Below are 24,653 nucleotides of genomic sequence, written 5' to 3' on the forward strand. Positions count from 1 at the left end.
CTGAATATCTTGCCCAAGATCACATAGCGTTAAGTAGTGGACCCTGGATTTGGTCTGGACCTACACCCTTAACCAATTACACTGTGATCTCATTTACTCCTCAGAATTACCCTGAACATGAAGGTATTATTATTATTTCCATTTCGTAGACAAGGTATCTGAAGCCCAGAGAGGCTAACCAACTTGTCCAGCAATCACTAAGCTTATAAAGTAGTGGGCTGGGGTTGGACTTACATACTTATCTGACATCCAAGTCCAGGCTCTCCCTTCAGTACCACAAGATTTCCATAGTCTCATTAGACCCCAGAATCCCACTCCCTGAGACCTGTTAATTATGTGTTCAGCAAACCATCCACCAAGAGCCTACTCTACATATGCTTAATGGATGGCTTTGACCACTTGAGAGACATTAGAAAGGACCCTACTATCATAAGATTGCTCATAAAATCAGATGCTATGATAATATGTTGGAAGTGAAAACCAGTCTCTGAAAAATAAGCATCTGTTTTATAAGTAGAAATGATGGATTTGACAGTGATTTTGTATGAGTTCCCAAAATTCTTTCACTTATATCAGGGTGAAAAGGTGATATTCATGGGCTGGGAGCGGTGAGGAATGTCATTAAAAAAAAATAAAGCAAAATCAAAGGCTCTACATAAAAGGAAGTACTCCCCTTGGCTTCATGCCTTTCCCACTAAAAGTAATTCAGGGAACTTGCTTATCATAGTGAATCAGCACCCAGCTTGGTTTGCTACTAAACCAATAATAACTTGAGACATTTCAACAGGAATAAGTCTACACAGAATAATGCTGAGAGAATCACAGTTTTCAGTGTTTCAAAATATATCAAAAAAGCAGTCGTCACTGGAATCTTAGAGTTCCATGAAGTGTCTCCTGGCTGAGCTAGCATTCATCCTGGATATGGATGAGGCAGCAAACCCTTCCTGCTGCAATGTCCTCAATGGAAGGTTTCTCAACAGGTATTTCTGTTGAAAAGTTCCCAGAGAGGACATTTTTATACCTTATGTTTTTTCCAGTAGTTTTTTGTTTTGTTCTGTTTGCTTTAAACTATGTCTCATTGTCATTTTGGAAACATCTCCTAAAGAACTACTGTAATGGATTCTAAATGTGGGTATGAACATTCTCGTCACTAACTTCAAGGAGAGAAGATGTGAACTTCTGAGTTAATTGTAAAAAACCCTCATTATATTTGCAGATCTTTACTGCCTTAATTTAAAACCATAGATCCACTAATACAGTGATAATTACGAGGACTTACTATATGCTAGGTGCCATTCTAAAGACAACAAATTTTAACTTTTTTAGTCATCACAAAATGACTAGTGTATGAAGAAGGTACTATTATTATTCTACTTTACAGATGAGAAAATACAGTAAAGAAAAGTTAAGAAACTTGTCTAAAGTGATGAGGCTAAGACTCAAGACCCAACAGTCAGACTCCAGAGCTATTCTCTAATCACAAGGCTACATTACCTCACTTGATCACAAGACAAAGGTCACATATGAAAGGAATTGCCCATCAGAGGTGATGAGCTATACTTGTCTCAGGAATAACTCAAAAGTTACTTTATACCTTCCAAATCAAAGAAAGAAATGTTGAAAAAACTTCTTAGAGTTTGGTAGACCCAAATGATAGACACTTGTGAACAGGTACAAGGGGAGGGAGAAAGGTGTCGTTTTTATTTCTACCAGCCTATTTGCTTATAACTCAAATGGTAGGGGGAAGTCTAACATTTTGCTAGTTCCATTGAGTGAATACCCATGATGTGTTTGACTAAATTCCTCAAACACCCACTTCAAGCCATCATATATTACTACAGCTGTGCTAATTTACACCAGGTAAATTAAGGAAAAAAAGAATAGTGATGAGAAATTCCTCAAATTTTAGTAACAATAATGCAGAAAAATGTTCCTGCAAATATTTAAATTAAAAAATAAATAAATTAAAGCAATGATTTGATTTAGGGGAAGCATAAGCTAACCATTTTTTAAATGAAATTCACCTATGATTACGTGAGATAATGCACATAAACACCAAGTATACAGAGACAATATTTAGTAGTGGGTAAGCGTGTGGACTTGGGCCAAAATGCCTGTAGCTGAATCCCAGGCTGCCTCTTGCTTGTTGGGAGACATTAGGCAAACGATTCAGCCTCTCTGTGTCTCAGTACCCTCTGCTATGTAATGGAGAAAATAATAGGTGTACCTCACGATTTGTGAAGATTAAACAAACCAATATGTGCAGTGGGTATAAAACAGTGCCTGGTGCATAGAAAGCATTCAACATATGTTAGCTTTTAATATTCTTATAAAGGGCACTCAATAAACAATAGCTACTATTTCATAAACTACCAAGGAGGGAAACACACACAATGATTTAAAAAGTTCTTTTGTTTTCTCTGTTAATATGAATCCCAGTTTAAGGGATCTAAGAGAACTAAAATAGAAAAAGCGGCAGCAGTGTCTGTATAAATCTCATATTGACATGAAGAATAATATATCCCCAGGAGTCTTTTACTGAGACAGCTTTGTTTCTTCTCTACTGTTTTCTTTTTACTGAAGTTTTATTTTTCTATATTCCTCTGTATTCAGCCTATTGGTCAATTTTTTTCTCTTTTGTCTTCATCTATTGTACTAGCATTGTTGTAGTGGTATACAAAGATGAGACCAGGATTCAAAAAGACTGGTACAGTATTTTTTTAAAAAGAAACTTAATATCAGCTTTGAGACTCACTATAAAGGGACTGTGATAAATTCAAAGTACCAATATTAAAGAAAATAAGTGTGGTGTATTTAGCAATATAGAGAGAATTCTTAGGGGAAATGCTTGTAAATGAAATATATTCTCAAAATAGAATAGCTGGTATCCTGAGCAAGGTTCTAGTAGGACAGTTGAAGCTTAACTAGGCCTATCACACAGAAAGTGGAACAGTTGGCAAACCAATCCCCGAAGCTACCCCAATTCAGGCCTGCAACAGTTGGGGCTCTGAGAGAACCTGGCTGGCCTCTGACGATGCAGCAGGCAGCTGTTCTTATCCCTCCTCCTCAACACTGTCCCAGGATGAAGGGTCAGCAACCTGGTCTTTTTAGAGTAATTGATCCCCTTGCCTGAGAAGCGTGATCAGTTTCCAAAACCAGAAAGAGTGAAACCTCGGTCTGAACAGAGCAAACTCCCAGCTCACAGCGCAAGTGATGAAAAACAATTCTCAGAAGCTGAATGACTGATGTAGGGAGGAACTTAAAATTCCAGCTGCCTTTCAAACACAGGGAATTTTTGTGGGTTTTCTGGTACTTCTAGAATTCTTCTGAGTCAGAAGCAGAAGTTAGGACGATCTTGAAGAGAGAAAAATCACAACAAGATGAGATTCTGAAAACTTCGTCTCAATCTAAAATTGCTTTAGTTTCAAATACAGTTAAATTGGCTTAGTTAAGTTTTCCTTTTGTGGCGTTTAATTACACTTTTTCTTAAAAAGTAAAAAACAACTAGGTTTCTTTCTTACATAGCATTAGTTCTTTTTTCTGCTAGCATATCTCAGTTTGATAAAGAAGTATTCACAAAACCATCCTCTAGAGCTAAAAATCACTAAGGAATTGGCTGGACTGATATAAATAAAATGATAATTTAAAGTATCATACCAACCCTTTCACAGTTGGAAGTTTCTTTCTTGTTTTAATCACACTCAGAATTTATTGATGGTCTGGCCCACTGGACTACTTGTTAATGCTTATCAGATGGTGCCACTTATAATCCTTCATATAAACTCAATATGGGCTAAATAGATTTTGAATTCTACATTATGAAATGTCCAACAAAATGTCACAATTCATTTCAGGTGGTATTACTGAAATTAAGAGCAAAACAAAATATATCTCTTAGAACTTTTAATTTTAGTTTTTCACTTCAGTTCACCAACTATTTCCTTTATATACAGTGTTTTAGTGTGAGCAAACTATTGCCTTCACAGTATTATTATTATTTTTCTGACTTCACAGTATTCTAATATGCAGTTTTCCAACTTTTGTTCCCAGGGAAAAATTAAGATTCCCCTCGCCCCAGGGAAATTATGATTTTAGTAGCCCCTGGATGGAGCCCAGGAATTTGTTTTTGTAACATATACCCCAGGTGATTCTGATGGTAATGGGCTGTGAACCTCACTTTGAAAACCAGTTTTCTGACACACAAAACACTGAAATCAACTTTATTCTTTAAAACCCATCAATAGTTTTCTAGTTCATTCAGTCCGGGACAGCCAGACTTGTAAACAAACGGCACCTGAGTTCAAATGCTCTTGATGCCTTGTCTGAAGGGAACAGGCCCTGAAGTGCTGATCTTGACAGCTTTATTCTAAAAGCCCAGGAGGTGGCAGCAAACTCTCCTCCCGCTCAGAGAGTACTTCACAGGCAACCATTCTAAAGTGTGTTGCAAATAATTTGCTTTGAACAGTCTTTTAAATTTGTTTTTTAAATAGAAGAATAAAGAGGGCCTTGATATGTGATTTTATCTAACCCCCTGCTTCTAATCAAGTCTGAGAATAAATATTTCTAGGAATAGAATGATATAATTTTATCATCTAGAGAAGCGACTGTACAAAGTTCCCTGGCTGATTTTTCTTATCTCTGGGCAAAGGGATTGTATGACTTCCCTTGGCCGTAGGGCAGTAGAGTCTCTTATCTCCAATCAAAAATGTTCTTACTAATAACTGAAATCTCTCTGGCAGTAATCAAAACATTCTTATTTTGGGATCTAGACTAAAGGAGAATTTTGAAGCACTTTGAATGCTAATTAGCTTTTTAAAATGGAAACAAGTATGATTGTAAAATCTCCAAAACTAAAAAGAAGTTTGTGCGCTTTATGGATCACAGGGAAAGATCCCAATATTTTTGTTTAACCTTAACATTAAGACAATCAGATTGTGTGCTGGATTGACAAAATGCAGTCAGTCAAGAGGCTGCTTAAACATTAGAAGAGTGAACAGAACAAAGGGACAGGTAGGCCCAATGAGTAGCAGCTTTGATCCTAACAGGAGTATTGTTTTCAGGCCTTTGACGCACTAAAGTTTATTTCTAAAACAAAAAGGATGGTGATGTGTCTGGAAGTTCTGTAACATGAGATATATGCTTGTACATTTACCAGTGGGAGGAGAAAAGACTAAAAAGGAGGTAGGAGAGCTGGATATTTGAGGAATTTTGGTATGGATGAGAGAGTAAAGGTCTCCATTGTGAAAAAGAAAAACAGGACTAGTGAATGGAAGTTACAAGACAGTAAATTTCAGTTTAACTTAAGAAAACTTCAAAAACTTGTGGGGAAGGAATGGAGAAGGAACTAACTAACATATGTGTTAGACATATAAAATGTGTTAAGGGTCTTAATCCATGTATTTAATTTTCACAATGACCTTATTTGGTGGAAATTATCTTCATTTTTTTTTAATTGATAAGGAAATTGAAGCTCAGAGAGCTTAAGAAAATTGCCCAAAGTCACCCAGCCAGCAAGGTGGCAGACTCACCAGCTGAATCCAAGTCTATCTGTTTTCATAGCCTGTGCTATTTCCATTGCAATGCCTATCAGGGGTGTTATAAAAGGAACTCCTATACCTCATGGAAGCTTGATTGCAGGATCTCTAAAATGCCTTCCATCTCTAAGATTTTATAATTCTCTATATAAATAGCTCCTTAAAAACATTTGGGTTTTAAGTGTTGTGAGTATTTTGATGCAGTTCAATGCTTTTTAAAAACCAAGGTCAGTTTAAAACACGACAAGACAAAATTTGTTTGTTCCTTACCACTTTAATTCCAGAATATTTGAAGAAAAAATCTTAAAGACATCATTTTTCTAATGAGACAAAAAGCAGAGCTTAGGAGGTTAGAGAATAATTTTTCTTTCCTTGAAGCCCTGACCAGAAGATTTGCTTTGGTTCCAGTGTCTGTAAAGTGTGACTATAATTCCTCCCGTCTATTCTCGACACACGCAGATACTTCCTGAGAATGGAGAGCATTCTGAAACTCAGAGACACCTCTAGTCCTAGGGCAGCCATTAGGCACACTGGAGTAAAATAAGAAAAGGGCTTGCAATTCTGTAAAGCAGAACTTCTGCTATTCTTTGCTTATCATTTCACCTGAATCACTAGATCTCCATCCTTTGCTCTTAAAATGCATTTTAAGAGCAAATTCATTTTCCATTTTATGAAATTACGTCAAACATATTATGCATTCATACAAAAAGCACTTTTTTACAAAGAACCATTTAGTATTTACCTTCTTTGCTTTCACTATTCAACCTCTGTTTTGTTGTCTTTTTTTTTTTTTTTTCCCAAACTTCTGTGATATTCTACCTACCCCTGTCAACCACGGGCAAAGTGAAAATCCTGTTTTGTGAATGGTACATAGATGTTTAATTATCAGTGCATCATGGGGATGCATTGCATTGTCAGACTTCATTTTGTCTCATCTAGACTTCATTTTTTTTGCAAAAAATGTACTGGTCTAGACAACTAGTTGTAACATCAGAGTTGGATTTCATCTGGGACTATCTGACCCACAGAGAGAAATTGTAAGAATTGCTCCCCCTACCCACACCTCCTTCAGGCTCTTTAAATGAAGGAATTGGGAGATAAATTTCCTCCCAGCTAAAACACACAAAAGCTCTAGCCTAGGTCACTAGCATATGTGATTCCAGGTGGTCAATCATCGCTGACCTATTAATTATATTTTAAAAGGGACTTATCCCCATTAGATTTACCAATATTGAGAGACGCAAGAATAAGGACAAGAATGGAATGGGAAAACAACCATCAACTGGAAAATCTGAATATCACTATCAGAAAGTGTCTCGTAATATTTGCAAAACAGATCAAAACAGATTTGATAGGAACTTTTTGACTGGTATAAGTAAGGAATCTTTTTACAAACAGATAAGCTCTGGACATTTTTTTTCCATCCCTTCCCCAGCATTTTTCTTTTCTTTAATGGATAGTTGCTTAAGAACTTCAAACATACATCTTACTGAAGGATCTCTTCTCTTCTCTCAATCTCAAATGTATATTTATGATGGCCTAAACATGTTAATACCTCCAGAAGAATTTACCTTTTATATTAGGCTAAGACTATACAACCAAAGTGGCTTAGAGGGTTGATGAAGTGTTAGTTAGTTCATAAGGCTTTTGTTAATTCGTCTATGCATTTGTATGAATCAATACTGAATGTGAAACAATTGTTTAGCAAGTGGATAGTCAATAGAGCTACCTAACATCATATCAAAATGAAGGCGAACTTGGTAATGAGGAGTGGTCAGGGAAATAATAAGGAATGAGATCTTTTGAATAAATGAGTGGCCCACATAGAAAAATTTGCTGTAGTATTAATATGCAATATTATGTCTAGATAATTACATACTGCCATTTTATAAGTGCATTAAGAAAGCTATGCCAATAGGAAAAGCTGTAATAACTAATGTCAAGGGCAAAATTAAATATTTGCTCTCTAGGGGTTCCCTGGTGGCGCATAATTGAGAGTCCGCCTGCCGATGCAGGGGACACGGGTTCGTGCCCTGGTCTGGGAAGATCCCACATGCAGCAGAGCGGCTAGGCCCGTGAGCCATGGCCACTGAGCCTGCACGTCCGGAGCCTGTGCTCCGCAATGGGAGAGACCACAACAGTGAGAGGCCCACGTACAGCAAAAAAAAAAAAAAAAAATTTGCTTTCTAATTTTGAAAGTTTGATAAGTAGACAAGCATCCTAATACCTTAGGAGACATCCCCTTGAACCATTAATGGAACTACATTTATACCTGGGATTAGTATCTTCAAGTAAAGTAAATGCTTCCTAATTTTGAAGAAATGTACCTGGGGCACTTCTGATAAAAGATGTTTCCATATTTCCCATTTGCATTTGAAAAGCACACCATCAGGACTATCACTGTACACTCTGCTTTAATCTATTTTACCCCTTAGTGGTCTTTTTTTTTTAGTTGTTTATTTTTGGATAGTTTTGGGTCTTCGTTGCTGTGCATGGGCTTTCTCTAGTTGCGGCGAGTGGGGGCCACTCTGTTGCGGTGCGCGGGCTTCTCATTGCGGTGGCTTCTCCTGTTGCAGAGCACGTGCTCTAGGGCACGTGGGCTTCAGTAGTTGTGATGCGCAGACTCAGTAGTTGTGGCTCGTGGGCTCTAGAGGGCAGGATCAGTAGTTGTGGCGCACGGGCTTAATTGCTCCATGGAATGTGGGATCTTCCTGGACTAGGGCTTGAACCCTTGTCCCCTGAATTGGCAGGCGGATTCTTAACCACTGCGTCACCAGGGAAGCCCCCCTTAGTGGTCTTTTATCTCTTCATTTGAAAAACCACCATTCACTTGAAACTCCCACTTACTTTATGGCGTTCTTGTGTCTCTAAAATGAACTGACATATATGAAATTATTGTGTAAATTCCCTCAAACTAGAAAGTTATCATTAAATAAAATGTACCATTTGTTCCAGAGAGATATGGTAAGGCAATTAAGCAAAATTTTTATCTATTCTGCACTTAAGGAAACAAGTTGGTGATTTCCCAGATGAAGAGTTATATTTTTATTATTCCTAATTTTAAACATCACTCTGGAGCCATGTTTTTGACAAAGGAAACATAAATATGATTTGGCACTAAATCTTAAACTTCTGTACCACTTTTTTTTTTTTTTTTAGATTCCTATATATGCGTTAGCGTATGGTATTTGTTTTTCTCTCTGGCAGGAATAAAGATGTAGACATAGAGAATGGACTCAAGGACATGGGGTGGGAGGGGGAAGCTGGGGCGAGTTGAGAGTAGCATCAACATATATACACTACCACATGTAAAATAGATAGCTAGTGGGAAGCAGCAGTATAGCACAGGGAGATCAGCTCGGTGCTCTGCAATGACCTAGAGGGGTGGGATAGGGAGGATGGGAGGGAGGCTAAAGAGGGAGGGGATATGGGGACATATGTATGCATATGGCTGATTCACTTTATTGTACAACAGAAACTAACACAGTATAAATATTGAAAAAACATCTTAAACTTTCCAAGAACAGTAGGTTAAACATTTTCCCCAAGGCCCAGGATATGAATCAAAGGATCTATTTAATAAGCTTAAAAACGTAATGGATAGAAGAACAGTTACAAAGATCAAGTAAGTTGTTTTCTTCATGCTGTATCCTCTGCATCCTTATGAAATAATGTCACGTGTTGTGTAGTTGTTGATGTGTCTGTCGCTACCATTAACCAGCTTGGATTTCCTGTTTTTTAAAAATGTTATAAGGAATTGTAACAGTAGGATTGCCTAAAAAGCTGCCAGTAGGAAATTTGGAGAATGTTATCATGCAGAGGGCCCGAGCAAGGTTGTTCTATAGCACCCACACATATCTTAAGAATTGTTCTTAATACCTTAACTGATAAAATTTTCCTCTGAGAAAGCCATTCTAGTTGGGAAATGAGTTTGCTTAAGGGATATTAGCTCCACTTCAAATAGCAGGCACATAAGCTATAAAAAATATCTCTTATCCCTACTTTCCTTCTAGGGACAAATGCACATTCATGGTAACTTTTCTTTTTGTGAATGAGGGAGGGAGGAGATGGTTGCCTGGATCTGTTTCAGGAAAGAAGGTGTTTAGAATATTATGGACAGCTAAAGCTATATTCACATAGTTAAACCATTTTAAATGTTTTTTTAAAATTAATTTATTTTATTTTTGGCTGCGTTGGGTCCCCGCTGCGGCGCACGGGCCTCTCACTGCGGTGGCCCCTCCTGCTGCAGAGCACTGGCTCCAGGTGCGCGGGCCCCAGCAGCTGTGGCCTGCGGGCTCAGTTGCTCCGCGGCATGTGGGATCCTCCCGGACCAGGTCTCGAACCCGTGTCCCCCGCACTGGCATGCGGCTCCCAACCACTGCGCCACTAGGGAAACCCTTAAATGGGTTTTATAATTTATCATAAATATAATTCTAATTAGGGATATAGTATAAGTATTAATTTTATACTAATACACATGACTCTCTTTTATGAAGTGCTCTCTATATGCCAGGCACTGATAATTTTTCTCTACAAAACCTTCTACAAGGTCAAAAATTCACTTATTTCATACAGGATCAGCATCCTTTATTTATTGTGAAATTCTCTATAGAAACTGATGAGAGCTGAACTTTTGCTATTATTCATTCTTTTCAATAGTGCTAAATCTATATAACTTTTACTGTTTAAATCTTCTGAGGAGAGAAAACTTCTTTTCAGAAAATATTTTGAAATGTGTTTAAAAGATTTTATTTTTATGTTCAAACCGAATTAGACTTTTATAAAAATGCACTTAAGTAAGGCTTTTCCCCAAGAATTATAAAAAATTAAAATGGCAATTCCAGCTACTTAAATATAATACAGTCTATATTAATAGGAGTATTTTCACAGATTATAATTTTGAGAGTGACATACTTCTTTTCTGAGGACAGAGGAAAATGAGAGGGTAAAAATTGCTGCTGTAGTAATTTTTTTCCACTAACAAATATAATGCCTTAAAACACATTACTCAGATAAAATTTTATTATCTATGGCCTTAATTCCTCAATTTCCCTTTACAAAAATGAGCTGTGTAACTTCAGGTAAATCACCTAATTTCTATGCCTCAGTTTCCTTATTTGCAGAAATTGGGGATTATATATTTGCAGAAATTGGGGATTGTTGGGGGGATTAAATGAGTTAATAGATAAAATGCTTAAAACTGTGACTAGTACATAGTAAAAATTCTGTACACCTTAGTTATTGTTATCATTGCTTCTAAGATGAAAGGGACCACAGAAGTATAAGTGTAGATTCCTGCCTAACATCAGTCTTCATGACCTTAAATTAATGTGGTTATTTTTATTCTTCTATAACAGAAGGTTAAAAAAGATCCAGAAGTCTATACTTTGGCCCACCCAGAGCTAGCAGAGAGATGAGGTCAGTGGCGATGTTTCTGGCCAGCCCTGCTGCCGGCGTTCTGGTGGGAGGGAGTCAGTGGCTGGCACAGCAATATCTGAGGCGTGCGGTGCTAATGCCACTTCAAAGGCAGCTCCCTCCTATTTTTATCCTAGGGCAGGAGCCTGCCTATGCAGTTGCCTCTTGAACAAAAGGTTCTGCCAGGTCTCTGACACCTTTTAAGGCCTCACAGACTCTTCTCACAATAACAAGAATAATCTGTTGTGCTACGTGGCATTTGATTTATAAACACAATCTCTACTCTACCCATAATCTTGAAACAGTAGCGAGCATTCTTACCATTTTACAACCAAGGAAAGTAAGGCTGGGAGAGGTTGAATCATATGGGTAAAAAGAGGCAAAGGCAGGACTCCCAGGTCAGTGTGATGTCCAAATTCACATTCTTTCCATTATAACATGCTGGCTTCTATTGTCAGTTATAACTCTCAGCCTCTCTCACAAAGGGATTGCCTTCAAACCTAAAATAAAAATTTTTTAAAGTTTATTGTTTTAGAACCAAAAATTTAATCTGATAGTTAATCTAAGATGAATTAAGATAAATGGTTAATGGCAAAGCCAAGATGAGAAGCTCTAGCTACAAGACATTATCTCTTATTTTGATGTCTAAGTATGTTTATTGCATTCATGGAACTATTTAAGCAATGTATGGTTACTTGGCTACTTTTCTATTCAATAGTACAACTTATTAGTCCCGGTTATCTGCACTATTCTTGGTAAGCAGAATAATATTGCTGATTTTGGTTTAAAAAAATGGACACCTCCATTTTTTAGATAAGAGACAGCTACAACAGAATTTCCCAAAACTCCACTTCTTCCACCAGGAAGATTTAAGGTTCACTTGAGAAGGCAGGGAATATGTGATAGAGACTGTCTTATTAAGAGACTAGAACAAAAATGACCTTAAAATTCTACTATCCCCCTGACTACTTAATTGTATCTAAATTACATCAAGGGAGCATTTGTCCTATACTTAAAGATCTCTAGGTAATGGAATTCTATATCTCTATGGAGAACTTCCTTCCAATGTTGACCTGCTTCCATTGTCAGAAAAATTGTAATCGAAAACTCTTTAGAGCTGGAATTGCCCCAAGAGATCAGATAGTAGAAACTGCCATTTCCTACACCTGCTTGCAATCTCACGATAAGCGGTAAATTAGCTTTCAGCTTTCTCTTCTCCAACTCTAACCCATCCCAATTTCCATTATCTTTTTCTTCTTTGGTCTTTATTTTTAAATCTTACAAGTAGATTTTGGGCTGTCTTTAGGATTCATGAATCATTTTCCTAAGACTTTTCTCATTTGGGGAAGCAAAGCAGTTTAAAACCCTTACACTTCCACTGACCTAAATGCAAATCATTTATTTGAAGCATGTTACAATCTTTTACCTGTTTAGAAAATCTGATTTTTCATAAACATTGATTAATCCTATCTGTCTTGCCAAACATGTCTTGATGTTCATATTGGTGTGCATGTATTGGGGGTGGTGGGATGGGTCTATTTGTGTGAGTTCCTCATCACATGTAAATGACATGTGAGAAGGGCTACATCTCGGGACAGGACCAAAAAGTTTGGTGAAGATAACTGAATTTCCTGATTATGGCAGTCTGATAAAGAAATTATTATTCATTCATTTCACAAATACTTACTAAACATCTACTTGGCAGGCACCATTCTAGGTCAAGGGATGCCTTAATGAATAAAACAATAACCCCTACTTTATTTTTTTTAATTTAATTTTATTTATTTTTTTATACAGCAGGTTCTTATTAGTCATCAATTTTATACACATCAGTGTATACAGGTCAATCCCAATCTCCCAATTCATCCTTGGTGTCCATACGTTTGTTCTCTACATCTGTCTCAATTTCTGCCCTGCAAACCGGTTCATCTGTAACATTTTTCTAGATTCCACATATATGTGTTAATACACGATATTTGTTTTTCTCTTTCTGACTTACTTCACTCTGTATGAGTCTCTAGATTCATCCACATCTCTACAAATGACCCAATTTTGTTCCTTTATATGTCTGAGTAATATTCCATTGTATATATGTACCACATCTTCTTCATCCATTCGTCTGTCGATGGGCATTTAGGTTGCTTCCATGACCTGGCTACTGTAAATAGTGCTGCAATGAACATTGGGGTGCATGTGTCTTTTAGAATTATGGTTTTCTCTGGGTATATGCCCAGTAGTGGGATTGCTGGGTCATATGGTAATTCTATTTTTAGTTTTTTGAGGAACCTCCATACTGTTCTCCATAGTGGCTGTATCAATTGACATTCCCACCAACAGTGCAAGAGGGCTCCCTTTTCTCCACACGCTCTCCAGCATTTGTTGTTTGTAGATTTCCTGATGATGCCCATTCTGACTGGTGTGAGGTGATACCTCATTGTAGTTTTGATTTGCATTTCTCTAATAATTAGTGATGTTGAGCAGCTTTTCATGTGCTTCTTGGCCATCTGTATGTCTTCTTTGGAGAAATGCCTATTTAGGTCTTCTGCCCATTGTTGGATTGGAATAACCCCTACTTTATTTTTTTTTATTTTTTTATTTTTTAACCCCTACTTTAGATGGAGCTAAATTCTAGTGGGGAGAAGCAGATAAACGAAATAATTAAATAAACATTCATTATGTTAGATAGGCATAAGCCTAAGGGGAGAAGTAAAGCAGGGAAGGGGGATAGGGAATCTTGGGGTTGGGGGGAAGAGAGAGAGAGATTGAGAATAGCCAAATAGTGATCATAAGATATCTGAGTAAGGCCTGAAGGAAATGAAGTAGGATCACCCTAATATCTGGAGTACTGTGTTCCAGGCAGAGGATCAGCGAGTATAAAGGTCCTGAGGCATGAGGGTACCTGATCTGTTCAAAGGATAGCAAAGAGGCCAGCGTAGCTGGAGCAAAGTGGTAGGGAGAGAACAGGAGGAGATGAAATCAGAGGTATAAGGAGGGGTGAAACCAGCAGATTTTGTAGGGCCTTGTGGGTCAGTGGAAGAATTTTGTTTCCTGTTGTGAAATGAGAAGCGATGACAGAGTTTTAAACAGAGGACTAAGTGACATAATCTGACTTAGGTTTCAACAGGATTCTCAATATGGCTGCCGTATTGAGGCTAGACTAAAGGAGCAAGGGTGAACTGGGGAAACTAATTAGGAGACTATAGCAATAATCCAGGCAAAAGAGTATGGTGGGTTAGCCCAGGATGGTACCAATGGAGATGGTAAGAAATAGTCAGATGCTGGATGTATTTTAAAGCTGACAGTTCAGGTGTGGAGTGTAAGAGATGGGGAGGAGTCAACAATCACTCCAAATATTTTAACCTGAGCAAATGGAAAACTGGCAGATGCCTGGTGCTTTCTTCTATTCATGTGCCCTTTCATGGACCTCTGCTTTGTAGAAGTTCTAATCAGTGATTTATAAGTCAAAAGAAATGCCATTTATTCCTGTTGGCTTTTATTAGAATCTGCTTATGATAAAGTATATGTTTGTGATGAATATTTACTGATCATGTGTGTTTAGAGAGAAAGGAGTCGAAGGAGTTGAAATAACATTTGTCAGCTGGAGATTCTCTACTGTGTATGTGTAAGCAGGATTTCAGCCAAGAGAATTTTTTAGCTTATAAGGTTTATGGTATGAAACAGTTTGAACTTCAAAACGTATATCACATTCAACTTCTTTGGCTTCTAGGGCTATTTGCATTGCTTTAGAATTCACTTCTTTGTCCTAGGTAAACCTCAGATGACCTTTCCTTATTTTAAATGTCAAGTGTTTCCTGGCAGCTAAATTGGTTACTGGACAGTTTCACAAGGAAGCTCACTAAGCTGCTTCACTAACAAGCTATGTGGATAAGTCAACATCTAATTGACATAAAAGATAGTTCATGTCAAGCGGAGAAAGGCCCCCCGCTCCTCTGAACTTTTCAGCTGACCTGAATGCAGGGTGCCCGGTGTCTCATCTTCAGAGAGAGGGAGTACATCTCATGTGATGTATTCCCTACTCACTGGTGCCTACCTGTGCTTGTGACAAATGGCAAGATGCCAGTATCAATTAATCCAAAATTAAGATTTCAATGACCCTTTCCAAAATTTCTAACATCTCATTCCATTTAGTTTGCTTGGATTCAAATCTTTTTTTGAAAAGATATTTTTTCAAAACAATTGCATTCCAAGTACAGTGTCATATGTATTTGATTAAGAACCCTGATATGAGACTGCCTGAGTTCAACTCCCCCCACTCTAGCACTTTTTAGCTTTCTACCCTTGCGGAAGTTACTTACCCTCTTTAAGTGTCACTGTCCTCATCTGGAAAATAGGGATCTTAAAAGTGCCTACTTCATGGGGTTGTTATGAGGAATATATGAAATATTCCACGCAAAGCAATTAGCACCCGCCACTGGGCACACAGTAAGTGATCTACTAGTGTTGGCTATTGCGGAAGGCAGAAGCAGGAAAATGCTTCCTTTGTGTTTATCCTTCTGATGGGAATACATAACACTAGGTGATTCGTGAGTTCAGTGTGAATATTTGCAGCCTTTAATGCATGCATTTTATTGCACGAGCTAAAGAGTGACATGTACTCTCATGGATTCAACACTTAAATGGCACACTGGTCTAAATACACACAGACTTGTTCTACGTGCAATATTAACTATGCCACCTGCCAGATGACATGGCCCCTCAGTCAGTTTGAATGATATCTTCATGGGTTTGCTTTTGGTGATTGTGTTTCTGGAAGTACATCTACTTAAGGAGATCAAGACATTATATCTGCATTAGTTTTATCTAACAAACTGGCGGGAAAAGGATGCAGAAAACCTGAGGGAGTGAACACCATAGATGTTATTTTCCCTTCGTTGGAAAAGTGAAGAAGAGCATGAGGTGGTGAAGGTGCTCTGAGAGAGCGGAAGCAGCCTGGAATATGTGAAGGAATGGCTGGAGAGGAGTATAAGTAGATGTACTTTATGTTATCAGGATCAATGGGGTAAAGTTATGGGAGGCAAAGCTTGGTTCAATATATGGAAGATGTTCTCAACGATTAGAGCTTAAGCACTGCCTGAGATGCCCTGGAAATGAGTGAGGCACCTTCTCTAGGGCAAGGCCTGGGTGCGGTATAAGGTTTCAACTTTTAAGACTATTTGAAGTTATTAGATAAATTTCTTGAGATTAATTAGTAGAAAACACATTTCATTCTATTTTTAACCTATATTTCATTTTAAAAAGAAAAATAAGAGAAAGAACTATATGCTCTACTGAAAATGATAATGTTATATAACAGAATATTAAAGTGGAAATTTCCCCCAAGGCCCTCAAATATAAGAGATGCTGCACACTGAAGTGAGATTCCAGATTAAAACATAGACTTTACAAAGAAAATAGCAGACATGAGTGTCCCGGTGTGTTCACAGAATAGCAAACCACTTCCACAATTCTTGAACTCCTTAGGTCCAGGTTATTAAAGGGGGTCAGAGTCTGGTAAGGAGAGAGGATTTTGTGAGGAGGAATTCTGGAATGCTGCAGATCAAGTGTGTGTTTGGAGTAGGTGGAGTTGGGGGGCCCTACCCTCTCACCTCCAGCCTTGTGAGAAAAGAGTTTCAAAGTGGCTTCTTAGGGAACTTGATCCGAGATGTCAGCATGCAGATGGATGGGAGGTCAGAGTGGGTGGGCTGCAGTCAGTCTGACTCCCTCCCAGGATATCTACAGGGTGAGAGATGGTGTGAAAAACTGTTTTGGCAAAGAACCAGGAAATCTGCTGCTGCACTCCCAAAGGCAAATGATGTGAGCATTCCCCATGGACCAGAGCAGTCCAGGAGTTAGGAAGAGCTGGATGGGGTCATCTTGGGGCCTCTCCAAGGGTGCAAACAGACCCTAGTAGCTACAACAGTAGGTAGACAGCTTTCTAGGGGGTGCAGATTGAGTTACAAGTTAACCCCTAGAATTGAGATGAATTGGCATGAACCGAGGACTACAGATGAGCTATCTGATAGGAATAAGAATCTTCAAATATCCCTTGAAAGTTTTCTTCTCTGGGCCTTCCTGGCTCTGAGAGTGAAAAGCCAGAATATGATGTTACCAAATCAAGTAAAAATTTCTTTCTGCTCTTTTTTTCTCTATCCTGTCATTCTAACCTCAGGGGGCTGGAAGTCAGGGTTTGCAAGCTAGGAGAGGAAGAGGAAGAAAGCATGAAGAAGCCAACCACAGTGCCTTCCCTGAAGGAAGGTGATCCTCCTGAAATGGGCCGCAGTTGGGGAAGGAGAGGAGATTTAACTCTAAGAGGAGATTGGAGTTTGTTATTCCAGTGGCTGGAATATTCTAAGTGGTTTGGGTCACTTAAGGTAATGATAGGACTAGTCCTAAAAGGAAGCAGAATGTCACAGGACCTGCTAAGTTTCATAAGCAGCAGTGAAAAAATTTCTTTCATTAAAAAAACTTAAATGGTAGTAGGAGACAAAAAGAAATAAGCATTTTGATGACACATCATACATAATAATACACAAAAAAATAACCAATTTAACATACTGGTTACAGTTAAGTGCTCTCATATCAAAACTAAATTCTTTTGATAGTAATACAACCCAAGATAGAAACTCCAACACAGAATCTAACCCATGTGTGGCTAGGATTCTACCATCAGACATCTAAACTCCAAAACAGAAGAAACACTTCTGTTATTTTCAGGTCACTTTGGTCATTTCTGGCTCAGGATAGATCACATGGCTTCATTTAGCCAGCCAAGCAGAGAACAGCATGAGCCTTGGGACAGAGATTGACAGAAGGAAATAGCACCAAAGAACAAGATGTGAAAATTGCTTTGGGGAAATACGTTAGAATTAGGGGTTTGGGTGCAGGCAGAGACTAGAGGCCTGAAATACTTTTGGCATGAACAGAAACAAAAATGTACCTAAAGAACTATTTATTTATACCACAGTTGCAACTCTAACCTAAGACAATTTGTAATTTTATTCTATTGTTAGCATTTAAAGGAGCATGAAGTCACATTTGGCAGTCTGAGGAGTATATAGAAGAGCAATTGTCATTTTGTTCATTGAGGTCATTGCACTCTTCCTTTACGACCTGCACTGCTGCTATATTTGGCGTATGTCTATTCTACATGAGATTTTTCTTAAAAGCTTCAATGCTATTTTAAATTTCTCTTCAGAAAACTATGACTTACTCTTTCAACACTATACTTCAAAGTTTTACTCTTTCTCCCCACATTCAACTGATTAATGTTTTTTGCCTTAGCTGAAAAACAATCCCTGATGTCTTTGTTTTTAGAGTATCATTCAACAGTGTTTTGAACTTTTACATTTCTGTTAAGATTCCATTCTTCTGAAGATTTCCCAACTAAGTGGGTAGAACAAAGACCAGAAAATAAAGTTCTCTCTTTCATCCAGTGTTTTTCATGCCCTATCACTGAGGTGTATGCCTTCACATTGTACTTAATACTTCCAAATATATTGTAATTATTTATTTTTCCAGTTATTAGCCAGTGATGTTAGTTACCTGTATGTATATTCAGGAGCCTCTCCTATATTTCTATGGAGACCTGAGTCTTTTTGTTGCCATCCTTTACGTCTCTATTGTTTTAAAGACCAGACTAAAGCAGGTGCTGTATCTGATGGAAAACAGATATCATTGGAATGTGAAAAGCGTCCCAGGGACTCTATAGACCAATGTTGTTCTCTTTCTTCCAGAGATTAAGGACAAAAGGGAGACATAGACACATACTGTGGGAGAGAAGAGCTAATTCCTCTTTATCATGCTGAATGATAATATTTCTCACAGTGTACAAAACTGGCTATTGGTCCTGTCAAGATAGGTAAAGAGTCTCTTCTCTAAATTGACTTCTGATTGACTAACTCACAATTGCAGAGCTAAAAACTGTACTGGATTGTATGCTTCCTGAGGAGAGGGACTTTATCTGAAGCATCTTTGTATCTTTTGCTCATGGGAAAGTGCCTAGAAACATTAGGTATTCAATAAAATTTTTGTTAAATGAATAAATGAATGAAAACAATGCACTAACAATGTGGAATAGAAACCAAGTCCTTAAATAGTGACTTACTGGATTTAGATTAAGAGAAGGAGATTAATGAAAACAAGTTTTTGCTAAAAGTCAACCATTATTACTAAAGTTTTTTTTTTTCTTTTGGCTGTGTCCCTTGAGGGATCTTAGTTCCCCCACCAGGGATCGGACCCGGGCCCCACGCAGTGAAAGTGCTGAGTCCTAACCAATGGACTGCCAGGAAATTTCCCCATTATTACTAAAGTTTTAATGACTGAAAAGAGAGAATCAAGATTCATTATATTGACTCCCTTATTCTTTATATGCAAACCAAGATTGAACCACCCACTTTCTTTGTGTGCCTAATGGAATAACAACAACAGAAATACCTAAACATTTTAATCTGAGACATTTTGTCCAAATCCAGGTGTTGCTATTGATTTTAAATTTAAGAACTTGATTAAGAAAGAAAAGCTGTTGAAACCATTTATAGTATCTGAACACATTTTTAAGCATGGCAATGCTTTTTGTTCAAGAAACACAATGTTATGATACTTCCAAGTTGACTCATTTCTCTTAAGTGTGCCTTTGATACTTTTTGCCAAGAGTTTGTCTAAGGGTCTCATGTGAATGGGAATGTGTGAGAATATAATGTATATAACCAGACTTCAAGGTCCCTGGAAATACAGAATGGGTAAAAAGAGAGAATAAAAGGGCTTTCAGTAATTTATATTTCTGCATATTAGACAAACTGAACATTTAGCATATACAAGGGAATATTTCAGGGACACACACTCTCAAGGAAATAAGGAATGTAATACACATAAAAGGAACCAAAGCACAAATGAAACACGTGGCTGAAATGTTTCCTTCAAGACATGGGCAATACACCACACTCAGAAAATAAAGATTGATGTGATTTTCACTATTGTATAAAAAGAATCTGGCTGGAGAAAGGCGATCTACTCCATCAGACCAGTAACACTGAATACATCTAAGTAGTTTTTCTTTGTTTTTGCTGTAATCAGTGGATCAATATAACATATTAAAAGTCACTTGGGAAAAGTACAAAGCCCAGTAGCTCATGGTCTGTTTCCAGAGTTATCAGTATGTTAAGTTTATTTGGTATCAGGAAAACAGGATTAGAATGAGGGTGGGCTGTGGATATAGATATGAATATGAAGAGTGCAGACAGAAGTAAGGGTGGCTCCCAGTGATGACAGGGCACCTGCCATGGTGGTTATGACTAAGAAAGATGGTAGCAATTGGAGCTATGGGTTCAGAAAAGGAGAGCAAGTAGGAGGTCCTAAATGAGGGCCAAGTCCCAGACCAGCACTAATAATACACCGGGTAGAGGCAGCCTATCTTGGCTTTAGGACTAAGCATTGTGGTGATTTGATTTTTATAGTGCTTAGTAATGGTGTGGAGAATACACTGGAATAACAGTCAATCAGCATAAACCAACATGAATGAGATATATTAACATTTTCATTATTTCTAGCAGAGTGGACGCTCTCTTTCTCTTCCTGGAAGACCAGTCCCACCCACCATCTCTACAACATCTCCTTGGGTATACCAGCCTGCTTATAGCTACTCTAGCAAACCAACTGATGGGCTAGAGGAAGCAAACAAGAGACTAACTCCTGGGGAAGCAGCAGCCAAGTCTTCTTTTGGTTTACTGGATGATGCCTTCAGACCCAGAAACATTCAGGAATCCATTATGGCAAATGTGGTCTCAGCAGCTCGGAGGAAGGTGCTTCCAGGGCCGTCTGAGGATTGGAATGAAAGACTGTCCTATGTCCCTCAAACCCAGAAGGCCAATATGGGCTCATTTGGAAGGCAAGAGTATAATGTTGCATTCCTACCCAATAATAGTATGCCCACCAACTCCCAACATGATTCACAGGTACCATATGCATATTATAGGCAGCCTTCCAGAAATGATTCTGAAATAATGTCCATGGAGACCAGGTCTGATTACTGTGTTTCAGTAACCAATTGCAACTATAACCCACACCCTAGGGGATGGAGACGCCAAACATGAAAGTTAGAAGAACTGATCATGTGCCACTTATAATTTTTTTTTAATGTTTCTTTGCAGTGGTTTTGACTTTTCCAACAGATTTAGATTCACTTTTGATCTTGGCTTGTTCTCATAGGTCATTTATCTGAGTTTGTGTGTGTGTGTGTGTGTGTGTGTGTGTGTATGCACATGTGAGTGTGAATCACTTCCTTCTCTGCAGATGCATAGAGAATTTCTTTGAAGAAAAATTCATTTTCTGTGCTGATGGCACTTATACGTAATTCATAATCTTAATTCCATTTTTTTCATTAATATGGAGTAGTCTAGGCAACTAAACTCTCTCAATTAAAATGAAATTTAAGTATTTTCTTGTATGTGCCTTAGTCTAGGATGGAATTAATGAAATATGGTATGCTAATTGTCATTAGCAGTAACAGCAAGAATATATAACATTGGAGAATTTTTCAATGGGGATATGACAATGAATAATAATTACATAAAAAGGATTCCCTTGGTGGTATTTTAAGCATTTCTCTGAAATATATTTTAAAATCTGATAAAATTTGGTTTTTGGAATTGAAATATAGATGTTCTCAGAAAGAAATAAATATTTGAGAGTAAGACAATTATACATTTCAGACGGATTTTTGAGATAAATGGCGTAATATGTGGGGAATAGAAAGATTTAGGTACAGGATTTACTTTTTTTTTTTTTTTTTTTTTGCGGTACGCAGGCCTCTCAGCGGCCACGGCTCACGGGCCCGGCCGCTCCGCGGCATGTGGGATCCTCCCGGACCGGGGCACGAATCCGCGTCCCCCGCATCGGCAGGCGGACTCCCAACCACTGCGCCACCAGGGAAGCCCTACAGGATTTATTTTTAATCTACTTAAAGCCAGTAGCCTGAGACAGGAATAGATTCTGGGTTCAGGCGTTCTCATTTGTCAAATGAGAATATCAGATTATTTAATCTCTTGTATCCTTAACAGCTCTGATATTCTGAGTTTCTCTCATTTGTAGAATGACCCTTGATGCATTATGCATTTTTATTGCTCATCATATAAATATCAGATTAAGTTTAGGAGTGGATGAGGTCCCTGGTGTCACTACATGTATCATTAAAGGTCCAAGAGGAATTGTTGGGCGGCAGGTTTTGTGCTATGTGTTATGTGGAGTGAGGGTTGATGTGAAGCAAAAAAGCTATTAGTGGATTTAAGGAAGTGGTAGAGGATGTGTCCGTTATCATGCAAACGTAGGTCATGACCATTTATTTAGTTATGGAAAGCATGCCACAGAAGCCTATGCAACAAGTGGTGCTTCTTTAGAAAGACATCATTAGGATGTTCAAAGGAAGTTAAACAGTTGCTTGGACAATTCCATGACCCATGCCTTGTTAGCATGACCATGAGACAATCAGTCAAACACCTGCTCCTCACTGCCATACCCACAAAGTATTAAATACAAGGAAATTCAAAGTATTTTACATCATAAACAAGAATTGAGAACATTTTAAAATGAAAACATCTTGAGTGTTCAAAACTTTCTTAGGTTTCTAAATATGATTATTTTGTTTTGTTTTACTTTTTTTGACTCTTGAATTTATCACTATGATGGTCTCTTTCACAGGATAAAATTTTTTTAAATTGCCAGGATACAAGTAATCCCTTATGTTGGAAACAAAGAAATAAAAAGTTGAAGAAATCACAGTAAATTCTATTGGTAATGGAGTCACCCAGATACTAATTTGTTCAGTTATTAAGAAGAGTACTTTCTAAATTTATAGTGTTAAATTATCTTAAATTGATACAGCATTAATTCTCTCAAATTATAAGATATAATTATTGATTCCTAAAGAATTCCTAAAGATTCCTAAAGAATTAAAAAAATAATGTCTGGTATATTGATTAATCTGTCAGGAATTCTCAGGAATCCCCACATAAAAATTCTTATAGTGATTCAGTTATTCTACATGTCAATGTTTTAAGATATGCAGAATTTAGCAGAAAAGATTTTGTGTGACAGGATCATATCCTATTTTGTTGCTTTCTTTTATGATGCTAGAAGTTATTTCCTTTACTCCTTAGATTTTAGATACTTCAATTCCAGAAGTTGATATACATTATATTATTCACTAAAACTTTCACTAGACTCAAAATAGAGAGAAGCAGACATTTTAAACTTAAATATTATTGTAAAACAACCATCTCCCTCTTTGCATGCACTAGATCAAAATAATCATGGTATTAAGCTATTTGAATTTATTCTAGACATCATGAAAATGACAGTACATGGCAGGAAAGTTATGCATTTTTCATTCACAAGGAAATGACTGTCTCATATTTTTATTAGAAGTCAATGTTTTAAGAAGTCACACTTTGCAGACATAATTCTGAAAAGCAGAAGTGCCATTGTCAAATCATCACAAAATGTATGGGTATTTATCTCCAGTTTACTCAAAAGGAGTAAAGTTAGATTGCTTACACTCAAGCTAGTGTTTGAGCTAAGGTTGCCATGCTGATATCTGATTCCTTTTGAGAATACCTAGATAACTACTGTTCTCACAAAAATAAAATCAGTTTGTCTTATATTCCAAATAATAGTCTTTTTAGAGAAGAGCTGTTGCTTTGTAAATATATACCACATGTGTTGTAAGACATTTTTCTACTAGTAGCAGTCACATAGGTACAGAGTTCTGTTCTACCATGGATTAAAAAGCATTCTCTAAAAGTACACTAATATGGCACCTCCTTTCCATCTTGAGTTTAAATATATCATTGCATGTGTGTGAAGTGTCTGTTATTAAGATGATTTAAATACTGTGCTGTATTTTAAGTTTTATAACTGCACAATTCTAGTCCATTTATCTCTGAATATGTCTCATGTTTTGGCCCCATCACCCACACTGGAAAGGGCTACACAGTTAGGGCTCAAGCATATACATATATATATTAATCAATTGAAACTTTGGATAAAAAAATACATCAAATAGGCTCAGTTATTATAATTAGATAGGAACTGTAGAAATGTTTGTTTTTAAGAGAAAGTAGATTTTCACATTTGATTTCCTTTTAAAGTAGAAGTATCTACATTGTCCACACCTTTTCTTCTAAAATAGACTATGTTCTCCTGCTTATTAGCTTAACATTTCCACCTTTGTTAATCCCAATAGACTGTATTTGAAAGATGCATACTGAAAATCAAAATTGTATTAGTAATAAATATTAACTTGAAAATCAACTTAAACAGCCTTTTTATTTTTCCTTATAAAAAATTGTTTTGAAATAGTTTTCACTCCAAAGATTTAACCTTATGTACTACATATTTTTAAATTTTAGTTTCTACTGTATCAGCTTCCAGACACATCAAAAGAATTTCATGCTGGCTGGTAACATTTTAGCTATAACATTTAAAAACTTGTTGTGAGTTGTGAGTTTAAGTTTTATTTGGGGTCTTACTGAGGACTACAGCCAGGAAGACAGTCTCTCAGTAGCTCTGAGAAACTGCTCTGAAGAGGCAGGGTAGGAGCCAGTATACCTATGAATTTTTTTGCTAGGAAATACTGGTAGTCAAGCAAACATCTTAGTAAAAGATTATTGCTAATCACATAGAACAGATATCTCAAATTAATGATTTTTGTGC

The 24,653-nt window shown here is 37.4% G+C and overlaps 1 protein-coding gene across 1 annotated transcript in view; it reads left to right on the forward strand.

The window, feature by feature from the left end:
• SYNPO2 (synaptopodin 2) overlaps positions 1 to 24,242 on the forward strand; it is a 172,246-nt gene extending 148,004 nt beyond the window's left edge. Inside the window, exon 5 of the mRNA XM_060012933.1 lies at positions 20,498 to 24,242. Within this exon, the coding sequence (XP_059868916.1) occupies positions 20,498 to 21,037 (540 nt within the window). The 3' untranslated portion in view covers positions 21,038 to 24,242. The remainder of the gene's footprint in view (positions 1 to 20,497) is intronic.
• The last annotated feature ends 411 nt before the right edge of the window (positions 24,243 to 24,653 follow it).

This window comes from Delphinus delphis, chromosome 5, assembly GCF_949987515.2.
Source record: "Delphinus delphis chromosome 5, mDelDel1.2, whole genome shotgun sequence".
Classification (NCBI taxonomy): domain Eukaryota; kingdom Metazoa; phylum Chordata; class Mammalia; order Artiodactyla; family Delphinidae; genus Delphinus; species Delphinus delphis.